Source organism: Dunckerocampus dactyliophorus, chromosome 11, assembly GCF_027744805.1.
Source record: "Dunckerocampus dactyliophorus isolate RoL2022-P2 chromosome 11, RoL_Ddac_1.1, whole genome shotgun sequence".
In the NCBI taxonomy this organism is placed as follows: Eukaryota; Metazoa; Chordata; class Actinopteri; order Syngnathiformes; family Syngnathidae; genus Dunckerocampus; species Dunckerocampus dactyliophorus.
Genome location: NC_072829.1, coordinates 16,767,598 through 16,787,518, shown reverse-complemented (window position 1 = coordinate 16,787,518; position 19,921 = coordinate 16,767,598). Strand labels below are relative to the sequence as shown.

The 19,921-nt window shown below is 42.7% G+C and overlaps 3 protein-coding genes across 6 annotated transcripts in view; 1 reads left to right on the top strand and 2 right to left on the bottom strand.

Moving 5' to 3' along the window:
• The window catches only part of pld7 (phospholipase D family, member 7), a 15,422-nt gene extending 8,800 nt beyond the window's left edge, over nucleotides 1-6,622 (bottom strand). Inside the window, exons 1-5 of one of the 4 annotated variants that reach the window (XM_054792430.1) lie at nucleotides 6,482-6,572; nucleotides 6,251-6,391; nucleotides 5,762-5,860; nucleotides 1,108-2,007; nucleotides 781-959 (exon numbers count right to left, since the gene is read on the bottom strand). In XM_054792430.1, coding sequence (XP_054648405.1) covers nucleotides 781-959; nucleotides 1,108-2,007; nucleotides 5,762-5,860; nucleotides 6,251-6,370 — 1,298 coding nt within the window. In that variant the 5' untranslated portion in view covers nucleotides 6,371-6,391; nucleotides 6,482-6,572. Of the gene's footprint in view, nucleotides 1-780; nucleotides 960-1,107; nucleotides 2,008-5,761; nucleotides 5,861-5,988; nucleotides 6,209-6,250 lie in introns of those variants that run through there. The other 3 variants (XM_054792432.1, XM_054792428.1, XM_054792431.1) reach the window with 3 other exon arrangements.
• On the top strand, nucleotides 6,422-12,758 carry gpr137 (G protein-coupled receptor 137). The gene is made up of 8 exons (XM_054792434.1): nucleotides 6,422-6,705; nucleotides 7,241-7,710; nucleotides 7,789-7,838; nucleotides 8,556-8,796; nucleotides 8,864-9,013; nucleotides 9,076-9,201; nucleotides 9,522-9,640; nucleotides 9,708-12,758. Exons 2-8 carry the CDS (start codon nucleotides 7,327-7,329, stop codon nucleotides 9,802-9,804), a joined length of 1,167 nt encoding a protein of 388 aa, XP_054648409.1. The 5' UTR covers nucleotides 6,422-6,705; nucleotides 7,241-7,326; the 3' UTR covers nucleotides 9,805-12,758.
• syvn1 (synovial apoptosis inhibitor 1, synoviolin) lies at nucleotides 10,563-19,921 on the bottom strand. The gene is made up of 16 exons (XM_054792433.1): nucleotides 19,729-19,921; nucleotides 19,093-19,245; nucleotides 18,914-19,006; nucleotides 18,683-18,835; nucleotides 16,189-16,237; nucleotides 15,775-15,878; nucleotides 15,577-15,703; nucleotides 15,406-15,505; nucleotides 14,660-14,725; nucleotides 14,046-14,162; nucleotides 13,514-13,668; nucleotides 12,787-12,921; nucleotides 12,572-12,715; nucleotides 12,238-12,421; nucleotides 11,352-11,443; nucleotides 10,563-11,280 (listed from the first exon to the last, which is right to left on the bottom strand). Exons 2-16 carry the CDS (start codon nucleotides 19,222-19,224, stop codon nucleotides 11,117-11,119), a joined length of 1,815 nt encoding a protein of 604 aa, XP_054648408.1. The 5' UTR covers nucleotides 19,225-19,245; nucleotides 19,729-19,921; the 3' UTR covers nucleotides 10,563-11,116.

Genomic DNA, 19,921 nt, shown 5'->3' with positions numbered 1-19,921 from the left:
TAATAAAATGATAATAAAGTCATACAATACACGTACCACTTTTACAAAGTCTGCAACTTTACATGTTTATGTATTTATGTGTCATTGATGTTTCCTTCACAAAGCATTGACATTTTGCACTTTGTTTTGTGGTTCTTGAATACACCATAGTTGTGTACTGTGACTGGCGACACTTCCATCTGTTCAGGGATCATGTTACATTACCATCCATTAGTGGTGAGTACCTGTACATTTTATACTTTACATGTGTTTGTGTGTGTGGGGCATATTTAGGGCTTAAACCTGGATTGTGCATTTAGCTTGTTAGCGTCTGTCACTAGTGAACAATGACAATTGGAGAGTGGGGGTTCTGGAGCTGAATCAAATTTAATAATAACAATAATACATTGATAATAAATTTAATAATAAAGTCACTTTTATAGCAAATGTTGATCGGAGGTCGTGCTAGCAGGATGGTTTGGAGTTGGCGGAGCAAACCGTGTAAAAAATACATTTTTATCAACGTATCAATTTTCTCCATTCGCTGGTAGGCGTGGAACTTAACTCCCGTGAAAAGCGGGTCTCTCCTGTTTGATGGTGAGATGTTTCTAATGTAAAATATTTGACTTGTCTCAATAAAGGTTGGAAAACATTAATATAATCAAAAGCAAAGGAAGAAGATTTTAAGTCGCCTATTTTTTAAGAATACAAGCATTTGTAAAGAATTTCCAGCATTTGATGGAACTAAAAAAGTGTGGTTGGATTAGATTAAATTGTTCCCACTTGATGCAAATTCCTTACCGACAATCCCTGCTACATGGTTCTGCCATGAGGCCCACACCCTCCAGCCAGTGCAGCTCCATCTGAGCAGCAAGCTGGCTGACGGACGTGGGAAGGCCAAAGTGCCAAGCGTGCATCCCAAGCAGCAGCAGAGTAGCCGGCAGCAAGAAGCAGAGGGCGAAGCTAGGACATCCTGATCCCTAGAGAAAGAGAGGATGGCTTTTTGAATTACAACAAAACTGGAAAACATGTTTGGAATGTGTCATAGTTCCATAGCTACAGTATTTCTGCAGTGTGTAGGTAAACTTCTCAAGATCCTGGTTGAGTTTGTCACCACTGAAAACTCACTTTTGTTGGCTTGATGGATGAAGCGGCGACAGGCTTCTCTGCTGCTGCGAGGCAGACTGCCTCGTCATCGTCTACTTCTTCCTGTGAGACATCCTCAGCTTCTGTCCAGGTCGTTACGTGCAGCTCATTGTGGTCTTTTGCGTCTCCGGAATCATCTATCGCAAATTCATCCTCGCTGTCGACATCCGACGAAGACCTCAAGTCGTCTGCCTCTGGTGTGTGTGGATGTTCCCACGGTGGTTGTTCATTCACAATAGCTTCTGTGTGGCTAACATCAGGCACGCAAGCGTCCTCTGTGGACTCTGTGCTGGTCGGGGAAATATTTCCCTCGGTCCCGACATAAGGCCTTTGTGGTATATCTTCCTGAGGATTATTTAGGTTGAGGTAGTCCACACATGGAAGCTGACCTAAGAGGCCATCAGTCTCTCTGGATTTGCTGCACTGGCTTTGGGATTGGTCTTGATAGAGGCCCTCCTCTGCTCTCAGGGCAGGCCTGGGGCTCGCCGTGAAAAGACCATGCTGCACCCCCTCAGACAACATGGATGATTTGGGTGTAGACCCCACAGCTGTTTGTTCTGTGGGTGCCTCAACGCCAAGTCTGGGGATGCGGCCTGATGCCTGGGGATGAGCTTTTTCTCGAACATCAGGTAGTTTGGACTTGGATGTGTCCACAAAGACACTAGTGGGCTTCTCAGCAGGCTGAATTACTGGGAGCAGAAGCTCTTTTTTGGACACAGGCACCTCTGCGCTCACAGTGCCAGGCCGCTTATGGAAAGTCGGGATGCGGGAAGCAGGCTTTGCACTTTTGCGGGTAATGTCATCTCTCTCTTCGGGTTCTCTTTTGGAAGCCTTATCATGAACATGGAGACGGTCCAGCACAACACTGCACTGCTTCACTTCCTGAAGAAGACAGAAAATTTATGAGGGAGAACTTTATGTAAAATGTGAAAGTCAAAGACTATTATGGATCAGATGGACTACTTTGGATCAGTTCCCCACAACCTCCTCTGGGAATCCTTCAACTTCTTCCACGTTCCATTATCCATCACTGCTGAAAGCCTACTCTGAAGACCTGCAATTGTGCTTTACAACAGACGACGACACAACATCATGGCAGCATCTAGAAGTAGGCATTGGTAGGCATGGCATTCACAATGGCCATGGAAATCATCATCAGGGCCTCTAGATGGGTGGTGGGAGGTGAGCGAACAAAAAACGGAATCTGCCTCCCACCTATCCGAGCATTCATGGATGACATGACCACTACTACTGCAGCATGCACCAGGCGACTTCTTGGAAAGCTGCAGGAGAACATCAGATGGGCCCAGATGAAAATCAAGCCGAATAAGTCACGAAGCATCTCAATAGTCAAGGGAGAGCTTAAGAACGTGAGGTTCTGCACTGGTGACGACCCAATTCCGATGGTCTCAGAGCAACCCGTCAAAAGCCTGAGCAGATGGTACAATGAAAGCCTCAGGGACAAAGACCAAGTGCAGGTATTAAGGCAGGACATCACCACCGGTCTGTACACCATTAACAAGACAATGCTGCCAGGGAAGCTCAAACTCTGGTGCCTACAATTTGGACTTCTCCCGAGGGTAATGTGGCCACTCACGCAACCAAACCAGAAACTGGACAGCAAGCATGGCCCGGGATTGGAAGATGCTCGTTGATATTGGCAAGCAACTAATCTTTCACCCAGAGATTGCAACCACCACCCTCAGGCCAGACTTGGTGCTATGGTCCCCTTCACTAAATGTGGTCTACATCATAGAGCTCACGGTCCCATGGGAGGATTCCACTGAAGAGGCCTATGAACAAACTGTGCTACACAGATCTGGCAGCAGATGCACAACAACCAGGATGGAAGGCCAAGGTCTATCCAGATGAAGTAGGATGCAGAGGTTTTGTGGCTTCTTCTACCATCAGGCTTATGAAAGACCTTGGCATTCATGGACAGGCTCTGCGACAGACAATAAGATCAGTCTCTAAAGCGGCCGAAAGAAGCAGCCAGTGGCTATGGATCAAGCGCAAGGACACTTGCTGGCCTCAAAGCAGAGGGGGGCACACATCTGAGACGCCAGGTGTAGCCGATGAGCCCTCTGGAGGTGTCATGCGCCTATCATCGAAACGCCAATGAAGAAGGGTACCCACCTGATGACCCTAAAGAAGTTTTAAACCCACGCCCTTCCTTCCTGCCCTTACTCAGGGGTGTGCCGTGGGAGGAAGGGGAGAGGCTGAGCGATGACCCAGTGGGCGGGGCAGTTTTTTAAAATCCCAGTTTGGGACCTTACTGCCTAGCTCATCTCCCTCCATTTTCCAGGCACTACTTTACTCATGATTGGGCATGGGACACAGGCTCAGGCTTGGTCACCCTGTAGTTGGCTGCCTTTCATGAGGTTGTGTAGTGTTGAAAGGCCGAAACACCCACCGATTCAAAAAGGTACACTACTGATGACGTGTCCCAAAATTTACATTCTTTCCATGGCTGAGATAAAGTTCCCACGCCACTCTCAACATCCACGCCTCATGTCATTACCATCTATTGGCACATAGGACTTTTTCCATCAAGTCCTGTGTATTTATGAACTTGTGCTATCAGTTAGCAACAATACTAGCAACTCAAACTGATGCAAACTTTTGATGATTGTTTTTGCTCATTTCTACATAGAGTAATCCCTCGTTTATGGCGATTAATTGGTTCCAGACCCTACCGTGATAGTCAATTTCCACTAAGTAGGATTCGTTATTTATAAATGGAATATTTTCATAATTGGAGCATACAAACACTGTTTACAACCTTCTAAATATAGTTTCATCCTTATAAATATATAATAAATTATATATTTTCAACATTATTAGAGCCCTCTAGAGATGAAATAACAACCCTATAGTCACTTTTACACTTGTATTACCCAATATAGTCAACACAATAAGAGAAAGTAAGGCAATTGACGTCGGAGTTAGTTTGGCGTGAGTTACAGCCGCCCATGTTAGGGATTGTGTCTGTAGTGAAATCATTCAAACCTGCAATAAAATTCTGTCCTTTCTTCCAGTGATGAAGTCTGGAGCTTGTGTGTTTCTCACTGAACATTACAGTAACATTACTGACACCGAGTGACCAGTGTAGAATACTATATATCATCACAAAGTCTTTGAATGCGTCTTCTGAATGCCTTATACAGTTAATCCCTAATTTATTGTGGTTAATTGGTTCCAGACCCAACCGTGGTAAGCGAATTTCCGCAAAGTAGGGTTCCTTATTTATAAATGGAATAGTTTCCTAGTTTTATATTCGTATTACCCAGTATAGTAGACATAATAATCGAAAATAAGACATAATATAAGACATAATATAGAATCACATGTCTTTCAATGTGCCTTATATTTGTATTTTAGTTCATTTTATCATTTTTATGTTTGGAAATGCTTAATATACGGCAAATATACGTGACATCTGCTTCAATGTGCATATTTTTTGACTAATAATAGGCCGTAGCCAACCACAAAACAGCAAAAATGTATTAATATATTGAAAAACCGTGATAGTGAAGCCGCAAAATTCAAAGCACGAAGTGGCGAGGGATGACTGTATTTGTATTTTAGTTCATTAAGCCATTTTTATGCTTGACATTTTTTTTATTTAGGCAAACAATATGTACAATTGCTTAAATATGCCGATTTTGTTTTAGTAATAGGAGGTCGTATTCAATCACAAAAACAGCATGATTAATTAATATATTTTTTAAAAACTGAGCAAAGCCGTGAAACGAAACGCGAAATGGCGAGGGATTACTATATTAGCATGGTTATGGTTGGTTATGGTTTCATTTTATTTGAACATGCATGCAAGTTACAATGGAATACATCACATAATTACATAATTCAATTCACAGTTCCACATGTTCAAAAGGAGTAGGAAGAAGCCAAGGTTATAATCCTACCCCCCCCCCATCCGTTCCACATCTTGTGCAGTACATTTTATTCACTTCCTGTATTCCATATGTGATTTTTTAAATACATAGAATAATGATAAGGCAATGTATCAATACGATGATGTAATTATTATGACTTTTTCTCAATATAATAAATAAACAATAGAGACAAGCCTAACAAAACAAGTTGAAGGCTCTTCTGACTTGTATTTTGCAAACATCAACTCCTTGTATAGCATGACTTGAGTAGGAAACAAAATAATCTAGCTTTTAAATGCAAACTGACTAGAAATTGTGTTTCCCAGCCATCCATTTATTTGTGTCGGCCCGCTACAGATAGACTTGGCGCTACCTGTTTGCCTTTGCTCATCAAATAAAGCACAGATCCCAGTCCAGGCTGAATTGTTAAATAAATTAAATGTGTTCTGTGTCTTTTAGTTAGCAGGCTACTGTCTGTGCCTTAGTGTGCCTCTGTGCTTTAGTTTAGTTTGGACTGTGGGCCATGTTAGCTGAGCTGAGTCAGTTGAGTCTTAAATTATTTAGTAGAAGTTAGTATGCGGTGTAGTTACACATAAATATGTATTTATAATAATAGGTAGGTCGTCATTGTCTGTACTTTGCGTACACATAGAAGATTTGAATGTGCGTTGTTGTAATGAGTTGATGTAGTTTATGTGTAGATCTAGTGCATGCAGTGTCCGGGAAGTGTATGCTGCTACCGTTTCTGTCTCCTCCACAGTTTCCTCTTCTTCCTCATCAGACTGCAGTCTCTCCATCACTTGGCTCTGCACAGCGTCCGAGTCCGCGTCGTCTGACTCCTAAAAAAATAAGCACGCGTGACTCAGCAAGTAACAATAGCGCGATAAAAAATTAATGCAGTGTGTGCGAAATACACCAAAGGACAAACGCTGACATCATCAAATGACGTCAGAATAAAAAGACTCACCGTGACGAGCGAGCTTTAATGAATTTAAGCCAAACGCACTTCAGTCAACAAGCCTAAGACAATGACGGTAAAGCGACACAAGTGTTACACGTCAAAATGGTGTAAAAATGTTGGTTTCGTTTTGTTTTCCCGGTCAATTCGGCTAACGATGCTAGCGTCTGCTTTAGCCAACAATGCTACAGCGAGGAACTACGTGGCTCACTTAAGTTTTCTTTCCGTCGCAGAGGAAGAGGAAGCGGAAAAGTTGGGTAATATTACTCACCGTATACGTGGGTCTCTCTTGCAGGCGGGACGACTGCCTCGTTTCTGTTGTTGTTATATGCATCTCCTCGTCGCCATCACTGCGGTACATTGATTTTCTAGGGCGCAATACCATCGGCATTTTTCACGCCTTTTGTATCGCCTTTGGAATTAAAAGGGTGAAAGTGATATTAATACACAATGGCTAAACCAAAATGTTCGCTGAATACTTGCCCCTTTCATCAAAACACACCCCTTGTGATCGATAGTTTTATATTCAATTTTGAATGCGCCTTTCTTCATTAGGTGAGCAAACAACAAACTTAAAGAAACCGCGATTTGCTATCATCGCTGATTGGTGGTTGAAATCAAACAGCCAAAGCTCCGCCTATCCGACGTGACGCATGTGACCGTAACACGGAAACGACGACACTGACGTCGCCTGTCTGCAAATCCCGAGGCTTCCACTGAAATAAGGTATGTAATTACAACATATCACTTTTCATATTACACGTTTTATTAGCAACACATGACGGAGTGACTATGAAATAGTTTATATTGACGTTTTTGCGTTTTGGTCAGTGTCAGTGACGGTTAGCTTAACTTGAAAGCTAGCTTGTTTACGACACAAACATCCCGTTAAAGACATGTTTTTGCCTAGTGAAGTGTCAAAGGTCGCTCCAAAGTTCAATAATAAAGACCAAAAAAGGCCATTGTTAACTGTAATTATACATGTTTACTCGACTCGTCTGTTGGGGAGTTAACATCATTAATAGATTGATGCACAACAGTAATAATAACACAATTTCATTTAGGATTTCCTCCAAATGTCACATTTACAAGCTGTAGTTTACATTTCCGAGTCATTATATGGCTCATTTACAAATAGCAGATAAATGCAATTGCTCCCTGTAGCTGTTTATATAAGGATAATGAATGGTACAGTATAGTCATTTAATATTGACAGATTTAACACTCATTGATGCTAATTTCATGTTATGATTTTCCTCAGACTCACACAGGCTTGTGAGTCCACGTTAACTTCCATTTTAGAGCGACGTGTGGTCATGATGGACTTTTAATCTTATTAAGACTGCAATGGAAGCTCCAGTCACAGCCGCCCCACCTCCTCCCAACTCCTCCGCCCTGCCGGCCCCTCTTCCCCTGCATCCGGCTCTGGCCCCCTCAGTCCAGCTGGGCTTCACCATCCTGTACACGACCTTGTACGCTGTACTCTTCCTGGTGGTGTACGCCCAGCTCTGGCTTCTCTACCTCTACCGACACAAACGATGGAGCTACCAGAGCATCTTTCTCTTCCTCTGCCTGCTGTGGGCCTCACTTCGCACCACCTTGTTTTCTTTCTACTTCCGCAACGCACTGGAGGCCAACCACCTCCCTGTGGCTGTCTACTGGCTGCTCTACTGCTTCCCCGTCTGCCTGCAGTTCTTCACGCTCAGTCTTATCAACCTGTATTTCACTCAGGTGAGGCCGATGGAATATTCACGACGAGCAACGTAGGACAGGATGTGTCTGACTCGATTCTTGTGTTTGGTACCACAGGTGCTACTCAAAGCGAGAGAAACTTACAGTGCAGAAGTGGACAGACGACTGTGAGTAAACATCTTTAGCCTTGTTTCTTCTGAGTAGTGCGGTGAACCATGGAGTGTAGGCTGCATACTGTGTTCTTGGCATGCTTTTATCTTTGCAAGATGAAGATAAGCTTTGTTAAAAAAAAGTTCATTCAAACTGTCAAGCAGTGAGGTCATCAAATCAATGTTACCTTTATGCATTCTCACACAGTGTCAGCATTTGGTACCAAATATGAGATGAAAGAAAAGGGTCAAAATACAGTATAGTAGTCCACCTGTGCAGCGTGGGACAAAGTTAGAAGGTCAAGGACTGTCAAACAAAGTGAGACAAAACGCTGCTTGCAAAAACTGGCATTTCTAACTGTGTATTATTTCTTGAATAAAATAGTGGCCCATATTTACAAAATTGCCATCCCTTTACATACAATTAGATGTAGTTGCATGTTCAATTGTTTACCACAAACAGATTTACCTCCCTACTTATTGGAGATAAAAACTTATTTCTATCTGTGATTAAGTGTGATTCACTGAGTTAGCTATGGACAAAATGTGATTAATCACGATTAAATATTGTAATCAATTGACAGCTCTCGTTTTAGCACCTTTCATATACAAAACGTAGAAAAGTGGTTTTGCATCTATGGAAAAAGTTGATACAAGTGCTGTGGACTACCATAGTTCTTAAAAAATAAAAGTACATGCGTGTCCCATGTGAGTCATTCTGTTGTTGTCTTCCAGATGTGTGGCCCGTTGCACGTACGGGGCACTGAACGCCATCTTCTTCTGCGTCAACGTGGCGTGCGCCACTCTCGGGGACCGCGGTGACGGCACGGGGCAGGGGGAGAGGACCTGGAATCTGGTACTGGTCCGGGTTCTGGTCAACGACTTGCTCTTCATTCTGGACGCAGTGTTGCTGGCCGCTGTGCTGTTGCTGCTGACGCGCCACTCTCACTCTACTGGCCCGTACCTGAGCAGCAAGGTGAGCATGGATGAAATATCAGGTATGATGGAAGGATGGCCAGATCTTCTTATTTGGGTGTGTGCAGGGGACCAGCGTGTGTCGCACGGCCGCACTTGGAGCGGCGGTTATCTTTTTGTTTGCCAGCAGAGCTTGCTACAACCTCAGCGTCCTCATCCTGTCCCAGAACCACCATGTTGAGTCTTTTGACTTTGACTGGTACAACGTCTCTGACCAGGTAGTGAAATATGCATCTTTTATGTTTCAAAACATATCTCCTGAAACTAAACATGCTTCTAGGCGGACCTGCGTAACGAGCTAGGCGATAGAGGCTACCTGGCGTTTGGCGCCATCCTCTTCATCTGGGAGCTGCTGCCAACCAGTCTGCTCATCCTCATCTTCAGAGTTCGCAGACCTACACAAGAGGTAGAGTGTCTAATTTGCATTATTGGCCATAATGTATGTGCATGTCATTTTTATGGACGCTGTGGAAGACAAAAAGTGAGCAAAAAGCTTGTGAAGCAAAACAAATGTTTTGAAATAATGTAAAGATGAGCTGCCAAAGAAAAAGCAAAGGCCGACTCAATGTTTGTACAACGTTAAAGGCATAGTTGAGCAAATTGTAATCTGGACAACCTCAGTAGCATTTGACTGAGATGTTCCATGTGTCTAATGTGTAATAGTTGTACACCAAGTCATGTACATTCATCTTTGTGGTATCACACGTTACGGTGTGGTCCTGGCAGGTCAGCAGTCTGACCATCAACAACAGAGTCCTACCTCGCCCTTATTTCTTTGATGACCCTCAAGGCGGCGACGAGGAGGAGTCGGTTCCTTGGACTCGCAGCTACCAGCCACACTCAAAGTCAGGTGACAGCCACTTGTTGATGTCGATGTCCTGCTTCCGTCTTTAATGTTCTTCTCTTTCCCAGCTGGTTTGGATCAGAGACGACCCCACTCCTGTTTGCCAATAAGCCTGCAGACCAGAACCACCAGCACCACTCTTTCTATTCCACCCCCCAAAACTGACCCACCCCACTCAGGGCAAAGATAAGCTGCTTAGTAGCCAGTACAAACAGTGTGTGTGTGTGTATATTAGTGTGTTTTTGCACTGAAAATCTCAGGAATTGTCCCCAAGCGGCAAACATGCACCTTGTGTTTTTAGCGACAAAGGGAACCAACACCCAGACATGAATTGCCAAACATCATACTCAGTGATGTTACATCCAGTAGTTAACTGTACTGTATATTACCTAAAAATGCCCCGTTATCATTCCTTTTTAAGAGTCTTATAAGCATGCACTCTGTCCCATTTGTTCATGTAACCATTCCAATGTCTTCTTTTAAAGATGTTTTTGTTTACTCTTCTCCTTTATTATTCTGAATTTTGACCAATGTTTAACTTTTAAGTTTTACAGGTAATTCTGAAAAGTGAGTCCAATGTGGATCTAATCATTTACTATGCAAACCCACAACTAAAGCTTGTCCAGACTGTTGCTAAGGAACGCAGGTGTGCGTGTGTCAAATTTGTATTTATTACATGACACATTGCAACGCCGTCACAGACAGTGAAATGTGGCACGTTATTATGCACTGATATTTAGATAAAAAATAGGGATGTCCCATCAGTGCCATTGTTTAATATTACTCCACATGAAGCTAAATAGCTAGTCAGTGAGCACTGTGGTTGCTCACTTTCAGGTAAACACTGCAGTAAAAAACTGCACGTCACCAGCCTACCCTGTTCTCGTAAAACGTCTCAATGGCACACGCCATTTAAACAAGTAGTTTGTCCAACACCGCTCATCAGTCCGTTTATTCTATCTGTACAATTCACCCTATTAAAACTCTTTATACAGTATGTACATTCGAATAAATCTATGTTACAGCACTTGCAAAGTTGAAAAAAACAGGATGCAAAAGTGCAAAGAAAAGAAAATGTTTCAATCCTGTTTCAATTGTTTAGACTTGAAAAGATCACTGTGCACAAGCCTTCTACTCAGCTGGCTGATTAAAGAGAAACAAATCGTGCAGGCACCGACATCAATGAAACCATCAAATTCTAACCTAAACAGTCTCCTACGTTAAGTCCATCAAAAGTGCCTGCAGTCCTCTCATTCCACTATTTATTGTGTGGCCAAACAGCAGTGAAAAGAAGAAAAAAAAAAAAAACATGCTATGAATCAAGTCACATGAGTGGAAAAATCCCGGCAGCCTGACGTGATCTCAAAGTGGATCCTGTGGAAGGCGAGAGGCATAGAGAGGAGGGGCTCAGAAAGCATCACCAACATATCATCTGGGTTCAAAGCTCCTTGCTGTTGGTCCGTTTGCCTCCATGTGTTCAATTGTCTGGAGGCACAGGTGATGCCGTTTCCAGCTTCCGAAGACGCCGGCGCCTCAGCTCAGCGGCGTTGGGCTCGCCGTCTTCATCCTCTGATCCTTCATCAGTTTTATCCGCTCTCTCACCATCTGCCGAGTCTTCCATCTGGGCTGTGGCTGTGCTCACTGAGGCAGCAAGAATGAAATATTACATGATTGATATTAACTTGATGTGTTTATAGCATGGACATTCTTACAGCTGGGGGAGGAGTTCTTCTCTTGGCTGGGGCCATCGGTGCTGGTACCAGCAGTGGAGAAGGAAGCAGTGCTGCTGTCTGCCCTTGGAGGACTGCAAAGAAAGCAGACGTTCATAAATAACATTGTCTTTCCGGGTTAATTGTCCCAACAATGTTTTTTAGCATATAAATTCAATAGATTCAAGATTCAAGAGTTTTAGTGTCATATGCACAGTAAGACAGGTAGTTACACTATGCAATGAAATTCTTATTCTGTTCATTGTCTCAAAAAAGAAAGAAAACACAAGAAAAAGAAAAGGAACAGAAGAAACAATACCAATAAAAGAAGAAACATTAACAATAAATTAAGCAACAACAAAAGAGACATTAATACAATTAAATAAAGTGTTATGAGTGTGTGCGTGTGTTGCGTGCGGCGTGTGTGAGTGCTTCGTTGAGAAGCCTGATGGCCTGTGGGTAAAAGCTGTTTGCCAGCCTTGTGGTCCTGGACTTCAAACTCCTGTAGCGTCTGCCTGACAGGAGGAGTGTGAATAATGAGTGTTGTGGATGTGTGGAGGCTGTAAGGATATGTGAAAGAATGTTGACAACTTGTCTAAGTCGTTTCCGCTTACGTCGTCAACTCAACTACGTAGGTCAACCCCGCTGCATAATTCTTACAACTAAAAAAAAATTACTACATGAAAAAACAAGATTGAAAAATATACACAAATGGAGGAAATGATGAAATAAACTGTTGCAGCATGTCCACCCATAGGGGCCTCACTAATGTAATCTAAACAAATCATATGAGAGAAAATGCATTGTGCACCTGATCGACTTATTTTCCAGACTGTAAGGAGACGTAACCATACAAGCCATAATGATTGTGAGCAGAAGGTCTGCTTACGTGAGCGTGGCGACGGTGCTGAGGTAATGGTGGATGTTAAGCATAGCAGCGTCCAGCAGGGTGTGGATGTTTTGGAGACACTGGAGTCTGGCCTCCAGGCCCCGTCGACCCTCCACCTCCAGCTCCCTCAGCTCCTCCTCTGACAGGCGCGATAGAGACGGTGGAGGAGGAGGCATTGATGACACTGAAAGCCAAGGGAGGTGTTAAATTCAAACATGCCATTTTTAGATAGTAACACTTAAATAGACAAGAATACTTCTGTAAGGTTCATGTGTGCCAAGTGCAGCTGCAAAGTGAAATACAATTGCAGACTGTTTATGTGGCTAAAGCTTACTAAAAGGAGGAGGCGGTGGTGGCATGGGCAGCCACGGTGCACTAGGGAAGGGAGGAGGAATGGAGAAAGGGAATCCTGGCATTGTGGAGCCTGGAGCAGCTGCTGAGGCTGCGTCCGCACTGGATGAAGTGGACTGGCTGGTACCTGATGGAAGCAAGCATACTAGTTGAGCAAGTCAGACTCTTCTTATACACCTTTAAAGTCATGTAACATACCAGCAGCCTGTGTCGCCTCAGTGCTACTCTGTGGAGCATCTGCAGCACCAGGCGCTGCTGGTGGAGGCACTGGAGGGAAAGGACCCCAGAAGGGGAAGAGGCCAGGGGGAAAGCCTGGCAACATGGCAGGAGCGACTGGAAAGGAAATGGCACAGAACAGATGTGTAAAGTTGTAGTCTTCCAAGCCATTACCTCTAATTAGGCACATTAGGCAAGTCTGGCACATTGGAGGACTCAAATCAGTCAGTCAAATTTGTCTTTTCTCAGCAACAATAGAAATGTGGCATAACTTTTTTCCCCTTTTATAAAGTGGTTTGGTGTTTTTTTTATTTTGAACATGCATACAGCATACATTGAATGCATGTTCGAAATATTCTCCTTTAAAATTCTTTATTTGCCATGTCAAAACACCAAATGTGATAGTTGTACTTTGTTTACTGTGTCACATTCCTCATCATTATACTGTGCACAAGTGATGTAATGCTATTAACAAAGCTCCCACAGCTGTTGCCACCCTGCAATGGAAATGCTTCAATGAACTGGTGGAACTTGGTGGAAATATGTAATATTTTCAGGTACATTTGTAATATGCTGTAGTATGACCTATTCAAAAATGAAGGGAGTGCTTTATATAGCCAGAGGCGCCTATTTAGGAGGCCATAAAGAACAACTATACAGCAAATACACTCAGATAAGGTAGTGATGTCAGATGATTGACTGCTCTCACCATTGGCTGGTGGGGCAGCGTTATGGGCAGGGGCAACCGGAGCAGGGGGCGGAGCCTGCGCAGGTGTAGCATTCTGATTGCTATTCGATGCCCGCAGGACGTCCATGCGACAGGTGGGGCAGGTCTGCTGTCTCTGGAACCAGGAACGCAAGCAGCTATGTGTGAGAGGGAAAGAGAAAGAAAGAGAAAGTGAAACAGAGGCTTTGGTTATCATGATCTTATCTGTGATGCATTTGTCAGAGCGCAGACTGATGACATTTTGGTGGTGATAAGTGAAACTTTTTAAGGGAATGCCAAAATTCAGGTTATCAACATCGATCAATAATGGTGAACACATACATGCATCCTTGTACCCGAGTCATATACCTGACTCCTCCAATTATTAATGACAATCACCACCTTGCACAATAGAAATAAACAGAATGACTCAAAATGACCCACAAAGTTAGGGAAGTGGCATTGTTACAGCGTTATATGCAGAGTTGTGGTGCTGTCATTGTGCCTAGTCAGGATCTTTCAAAAAAGGACCTACCTGGAGTGGAAGATGTGATTACAAGGTAGTTTTTTAGCTCCAGTCACCATTTCCTCCCGACAAATGATGCAAACGTTGTCAGAGGCCTGTAGGTCTTCAGGTGTAGCATCAGGGTAGCTATGACCCAACAAAAACAATTTACCCTGCTTGAAGAAACAAGTTTTCCTGTATCTAAATATCTGTTAGGAGTAGGGCTAGAGGCTGCTGGGTTGACAAAATATCAAAACAAATGAGGTTTGGAGTTGGGAAGTGACAAGTCTGTTGGTGTAAAAACACATGGGTGCACATGTGAGTGATCTTTAAGGACACCATACAGGACGCCGCCATACTGTAGGGTAGTGATTATCAACCTGGGGTACATGGTATGCATACAAATTGCCGGGAGTATAGTAATTTGTGTGGGGGGGTGGGGGTGGGGGTGGGGGGGTGGGGGGGGGTGTCACTGCAGATGCACTACACTCCTGATGGGGATGTCATGTCATGTCACTTCATGTAAAAAAAAAAACCCCGATCTATCGCTTTAAGATTTAGTCAAGCACCCTTTCTCATGTTTTTCCTGCATGAAAAAAAAAACACTAACATAAACTTGAGGAGAACTGGCTTGCATTACTCACAGTGTATTCATGTTGCGGATGGCTCTCCGAGACATGATTGCGTCTGTTACGGCTTTCTTAAATTGTCTAAAAAGAGGGAGAAGGCACACACAATTCAAAACATAACCTGTATGTCAGGGGTGGAAATGAAATGCATTATACAACCATCCCTTGCCACTTCATGTTTCAAATTTCGCAGCTTCACCCTCACAGTTTTTCCAAATATTTTAATTCATAAATCATCGCGGTTCTGTGGTTGACTACAGCCTATTATTAGCAAAAAAATGAAGTACTGTACTGAAGTAAAAAGAAACTCTCCCAAAGCTAAGATGGGTGAGTCCATATTATCTAATGTATTAAATGGCTCATTTTTGCTTACTACACTATACTTACTATATTGGGTAATACGATTGTAAAGGTGACTATAGGGGTGTTACTTCATGTCTAGAGGGCTCTAATGTTAAAAAAAAACGTAATTAGAAGGTCGTAAACAACCGTATGTAGAAGGTCGTAAACGGGGTTTCTATGCTCTAATTACAAAAATATTCCATTCATAAATAAGGACTCCTACTTTGTGGAAATTGATCATGGTCAGGTCTGGAACCAACTAACAGCGATAAACAAGGAATTACTGTACTAAAATGCCTTTTGAATATTTTGGTTAGCTAAACATGTTGCGTGATCCTGGGCAGTCCTAACCATTTAAATTGGCTACTACTATAAACACACTTGTGTCAAAACTATCCAACGTCTGTGTGACGCCTCACCTCATAGCCAGATACATGGGTCGAATGGCAAAAAGGGGGAAGGTGTGAACTTTTATCATAATTGTCATAAAGGCAATGTACAGGAGCACTTTGATGAAACCTGAAAAAACAAAACATGTATATTATTATTATTATAATACAGATAGCAACTTTGAAATACACAAATAATACCTGTAAAAAGCTCAGTATAAAGCATGTAGACTGCCTTGTTGTCCCAGGGATTTTCACTTTGCAGATCAACGGTGTGCAGGACGTACTTAATAAACGTTGTCAACACCATGGTCAACAGGATGGCATACTGGAGGGTACAACATATCAAAATTACACAAAATATGACATCTAATTCAGCTGTATTCCAATGTGACAAACCTCAAAGCCAAAAACAAGCTGGACTGAGGCTCCACGGGTGATAATGCTTTGACAGGCGTGGTTCACAAACAGGACGTCCAAGACTGCCAGCAGCCCCATCAGTGCTGGAGAACACACCACACTCAAATTACTCCTTATAAAGCATACAAGAGTGTATGTGAGGAGTACAGGAGGTATGAGTTCTGTTCCTATGACGGCAATGTTAAGTTGAGTTTCAATGTAAGTCAGAATGTATGCCTAAATTATACCCAAGTCACTCAAACTGTATGCAGAACATTAACAAGATTGACATTCAAGAGCAACATGAAATGTCCTGTATTGCATTATGGTGTGTAGACACACAAATTTGCATAAGGTTTCATTTCAGTGTAGCATTAGACAAAAGTGAAAAAGGATCAAATAATGTGTACTTACATAACACTCTAAAGTGAAAAACCCAGGATATGTTCGGACTTCGCTCCATCTGACAAAGATCAAGCACACCGAAATTTAAAATACTGACACAATTTATGAAACATGGCGACTAAGACTAAGGGCCTGAGCTACTAAACGTTTGCGTGTATAAGACGTGCAAACTTGATAGGATTGCGTCTGTCAAACGATCAAGAGCACTTTAAGTCAATTCATATGTTTGCCTGCAAAATGTATGCAGATTATCAGAAGGCACAATATAATAGGAGATGCAAATTTAACCATTTTGCACCCCCAATGTGATTTATCAAAACTGAAACCTGTTTGCGGTTGGTATTTTTGGATCTTTTCGTTTGGAAAGCAGGTGCCGACTTGCACGGCTGGTCATTGTGGTGAGGAGGAGGCAGATGTAATGACAGATGATGCAGAGAGAGAATCTTCTGTGCGCTTGTCTACACATTTGTATTGTGAGAAATAAAAATACGTAGTAGGAGACATATCGTGCCGTGAGACATATCATGCCATGTTTGAGTTCGTGTAAGGGCTGATTTGGAACCAGTCACAAAAAGGAGCCATGTCATATCTTCTATTGAAAGTGTAAGTAGATAACAAGCAAGCACATTTTCCACATGTTTCACATGGATATACTACCCTAACAAATGGTAAATTTCACAGTTTAATAGGTTGTAGTATAACACCCCTATAGTCACAATACATCTCAGTGTAAATCATACATATTAAATGACAAAATAGACTAATATCGCAGTACTGTATGATGCAATGTCTCCCCTGGAATTCACCAGTGTGTTTATTTGCATCCTCCATAGGCTCCAAAGCTTAGATTTCCTTTACGGCCACTCTGCTCTCCAAACTCTCCATGGTGACAGCTGCAACCACGAGCAAAATCCTCATTTAAATAGGGCGCGCCACAAGACTTCTGCACTTTTTCAAAATTGGCCAAGCAATCTTCGTAGATCACCCACAGCACGCCCATTTAATGAGTTCGCTCATTATTCAGGATCTTAGTAGATCGGGCCCTTAGTATTCAATGTGTAATGCCAAAATACTTTTCCACCAGTACATACAGGTGAAGCCAGATGTTTCCATACACTATGTAAAAATAGAAACATTTTTTTCCTCATGGTTTGAAATGAAATCAAACTAAACTTTTCCTGTTCACGAGAGAAAATGTTTAATAAAGTTTTTTATGGCTTTCTTTAAAGTCAATATTTGGTTGCACTGCCTTTAAACTGTTTCGGGTATCCTTCCACAAGCTTCTTACCATAGTTTGCTGGAGTACTGGCCCATTCGTTCTGACAGAACGGGTTTAGCTGAGTCAAGCTTGTAGGCCGCCTTGCTCACACGTGCCTTTTCAAATCTGCCCACAAACTTTCAATGCGATTGAGAGCATGGCTTTGTGATGGTCATTTCAAAACCCAACTTTGTTATCCTTAAGTGAGTTTGTGACTATTTTGGCGGTATGCTTAGGGTCATTTTCCATCTGAAGACCCATTTCCAGCCAAGCTTCATCTTCCTGGTTGATGACTTGAAATGTTGCTTCATTATTGCCATAAAATGTTCTTTCTTCATGATGACATCTATTTTATCAAGTGCACCAGTTCATGCTGCAGCAAAACAGCCCACATGATGCTGCCACCCCCATACTTCACAGTTGGGATGGTGTTCTCAGGTTTACAAGCTCCTTTTTCCTCCAAATATAATGATGGTCATTATGGCCAAACAGTTCCACTTTAGTTTCGTCAGACCACAGGATATATCTCCAAAAATTAGGGTCTTTGTCCCTGTGTACATTTGCAAATTTTGGATTAATGGCTTCTTCTTGGTAGAGTGGTCTTTTAGTCCTTGTTGGTACAAAATTGACTGTTTCTTTCCTGAACTGCATGATGGCTGGGCATGTTTATACTTGCGGATAATTGAACAGATGAGCGGGCAACTTCAAGCATCTGGAAATTGCAACTGAGGATGAACCTGACTTGTGGAGCGCCAATATTTTTTTTTATGATATCTTGGCTGATTTCTTTTAATTTCCCCATTATGTCAAACAAGGAAACAGTGTTTGATGTGTGGCCTTAAAATACATGAAAAGATGTGACCTCCAACTAACTCAAATTTGTCAGTTAACGTATCAGAAGCTTGCTTTCTTTTTAAAAAAAACTGAACTGGTGTGGATGGAGATTTTTTAAACAAATATTTTGGGACAAATGTGCCTTTCAGGGTTAGGGTAGAGTTGCGGTTCAACCCTAGTCACAACTCAAACCCCAAAACACACATTTTTACCCACTCTGGTGTTAAAAAAGATCTCTATCTACACCAATGCAGTTAAAAAAATCTCTAGGTTAACCCTAAGCCTAACCCCTTACCCTAATATCTGTGTTCGTGTGGACATAGCCTAACAGATACCTCATACATGCTGCAGTGGATTAAAAGGGCATCCCCTAACCTTAAATGTGGAAATGAAGGAATCACAATCACTTACAAAGTCCACCCGGTCCTCGGCCAACCAGTGGAAGCACTTAAGGAAGAGTAGAAGCGTGAAGAGGGCAACAAAGCGAGGGGAAAAGTCGTCCCTGAATACGGTGAAAGCCAGGCATGTTTCCGTCACGGCATACCAAGAACGCTCAATGAGATGCTGACGAGAAAGAAACAGGAATGTCATGTGATATGTAGTTGTTGTCTTCAATGAACAACAAACGCCATATTAAAGTACCTCCATTTCTGCAGCCCTCAGCTGTCCAAAAAACACCTTCCTCATGAACTTTCCCAGAAGAAACACCAACACAAACGCTTGTATGTACAACACCTACAAGCAGACACAAAGTACATGTGTCAGTGAAATGAAGTACAAGCGGCAGTCACGAGTGGTGTTTGACTTGAGCGCAGTCTTACCGCCATGCTGGGGCTGCTCTTGGTGAGGTAGACGACAGTTGGATAGAACTGGTGTTTGAGGAGGTAGGCATGAGCCACCACAGCAGCGGTCAAAGCCAGACTAGTGACTGTCACCAATGCAGCACGCACCATCTTGGACTCCGAGTACTGCTTCTGTGAAAGGGGAAACGGGAGGCGTCAGCTGGCGGTCGAGCAGAGCAACAAGCAATGACGCGTGAAAGTCTTCATATCGTAGAAATTTACATTTTCAAAATATTGCTTGACTTGACATATTTTTGCCTTGGTCTCCAGGGAAATAAAAGAGACAGAGATGTATGCAAAACCAGGTTGGTTATGTTTTACAAACCCACTAATGTGGACTGTGTGACCTCATCATCTTGCAAAAATGCTCTTTAATCCCACCATTGAAGATTTTGTTCAAATTGAGTCCAAGCCCCTGTGGAAGCTTACGACAGAGTCATTTGCAAATACAATGAAAACTGAAAAATGAAGCAACAGCAGAAAATGCACATGTTTGAATGTTCGTTTGGTTAATTTATTCCTTAAGTAACAAGGACATGAGACGGTTAGCTACTGTTGGCTAACGTTCGCTAGCTTAGCCGGTAGCGTTACAACTGTCAGTTCTTCTTAACTCACCAAACCGATGTATACGGAAGACTTGTTTATGAAGTGTTTCCTCGTTTTCTAAGATAGCTATCTCCCCGCCAGTCAGTCCATTTCGAGGGATTACAGCTGCCTTTGTGGAGTATTTCTAATTCTCGCCCCTGTTCGTCGGACTACGTGTTTATCTTTGGCTTGCTGTCTGGAAGCCACATCACATCCGGCTCTT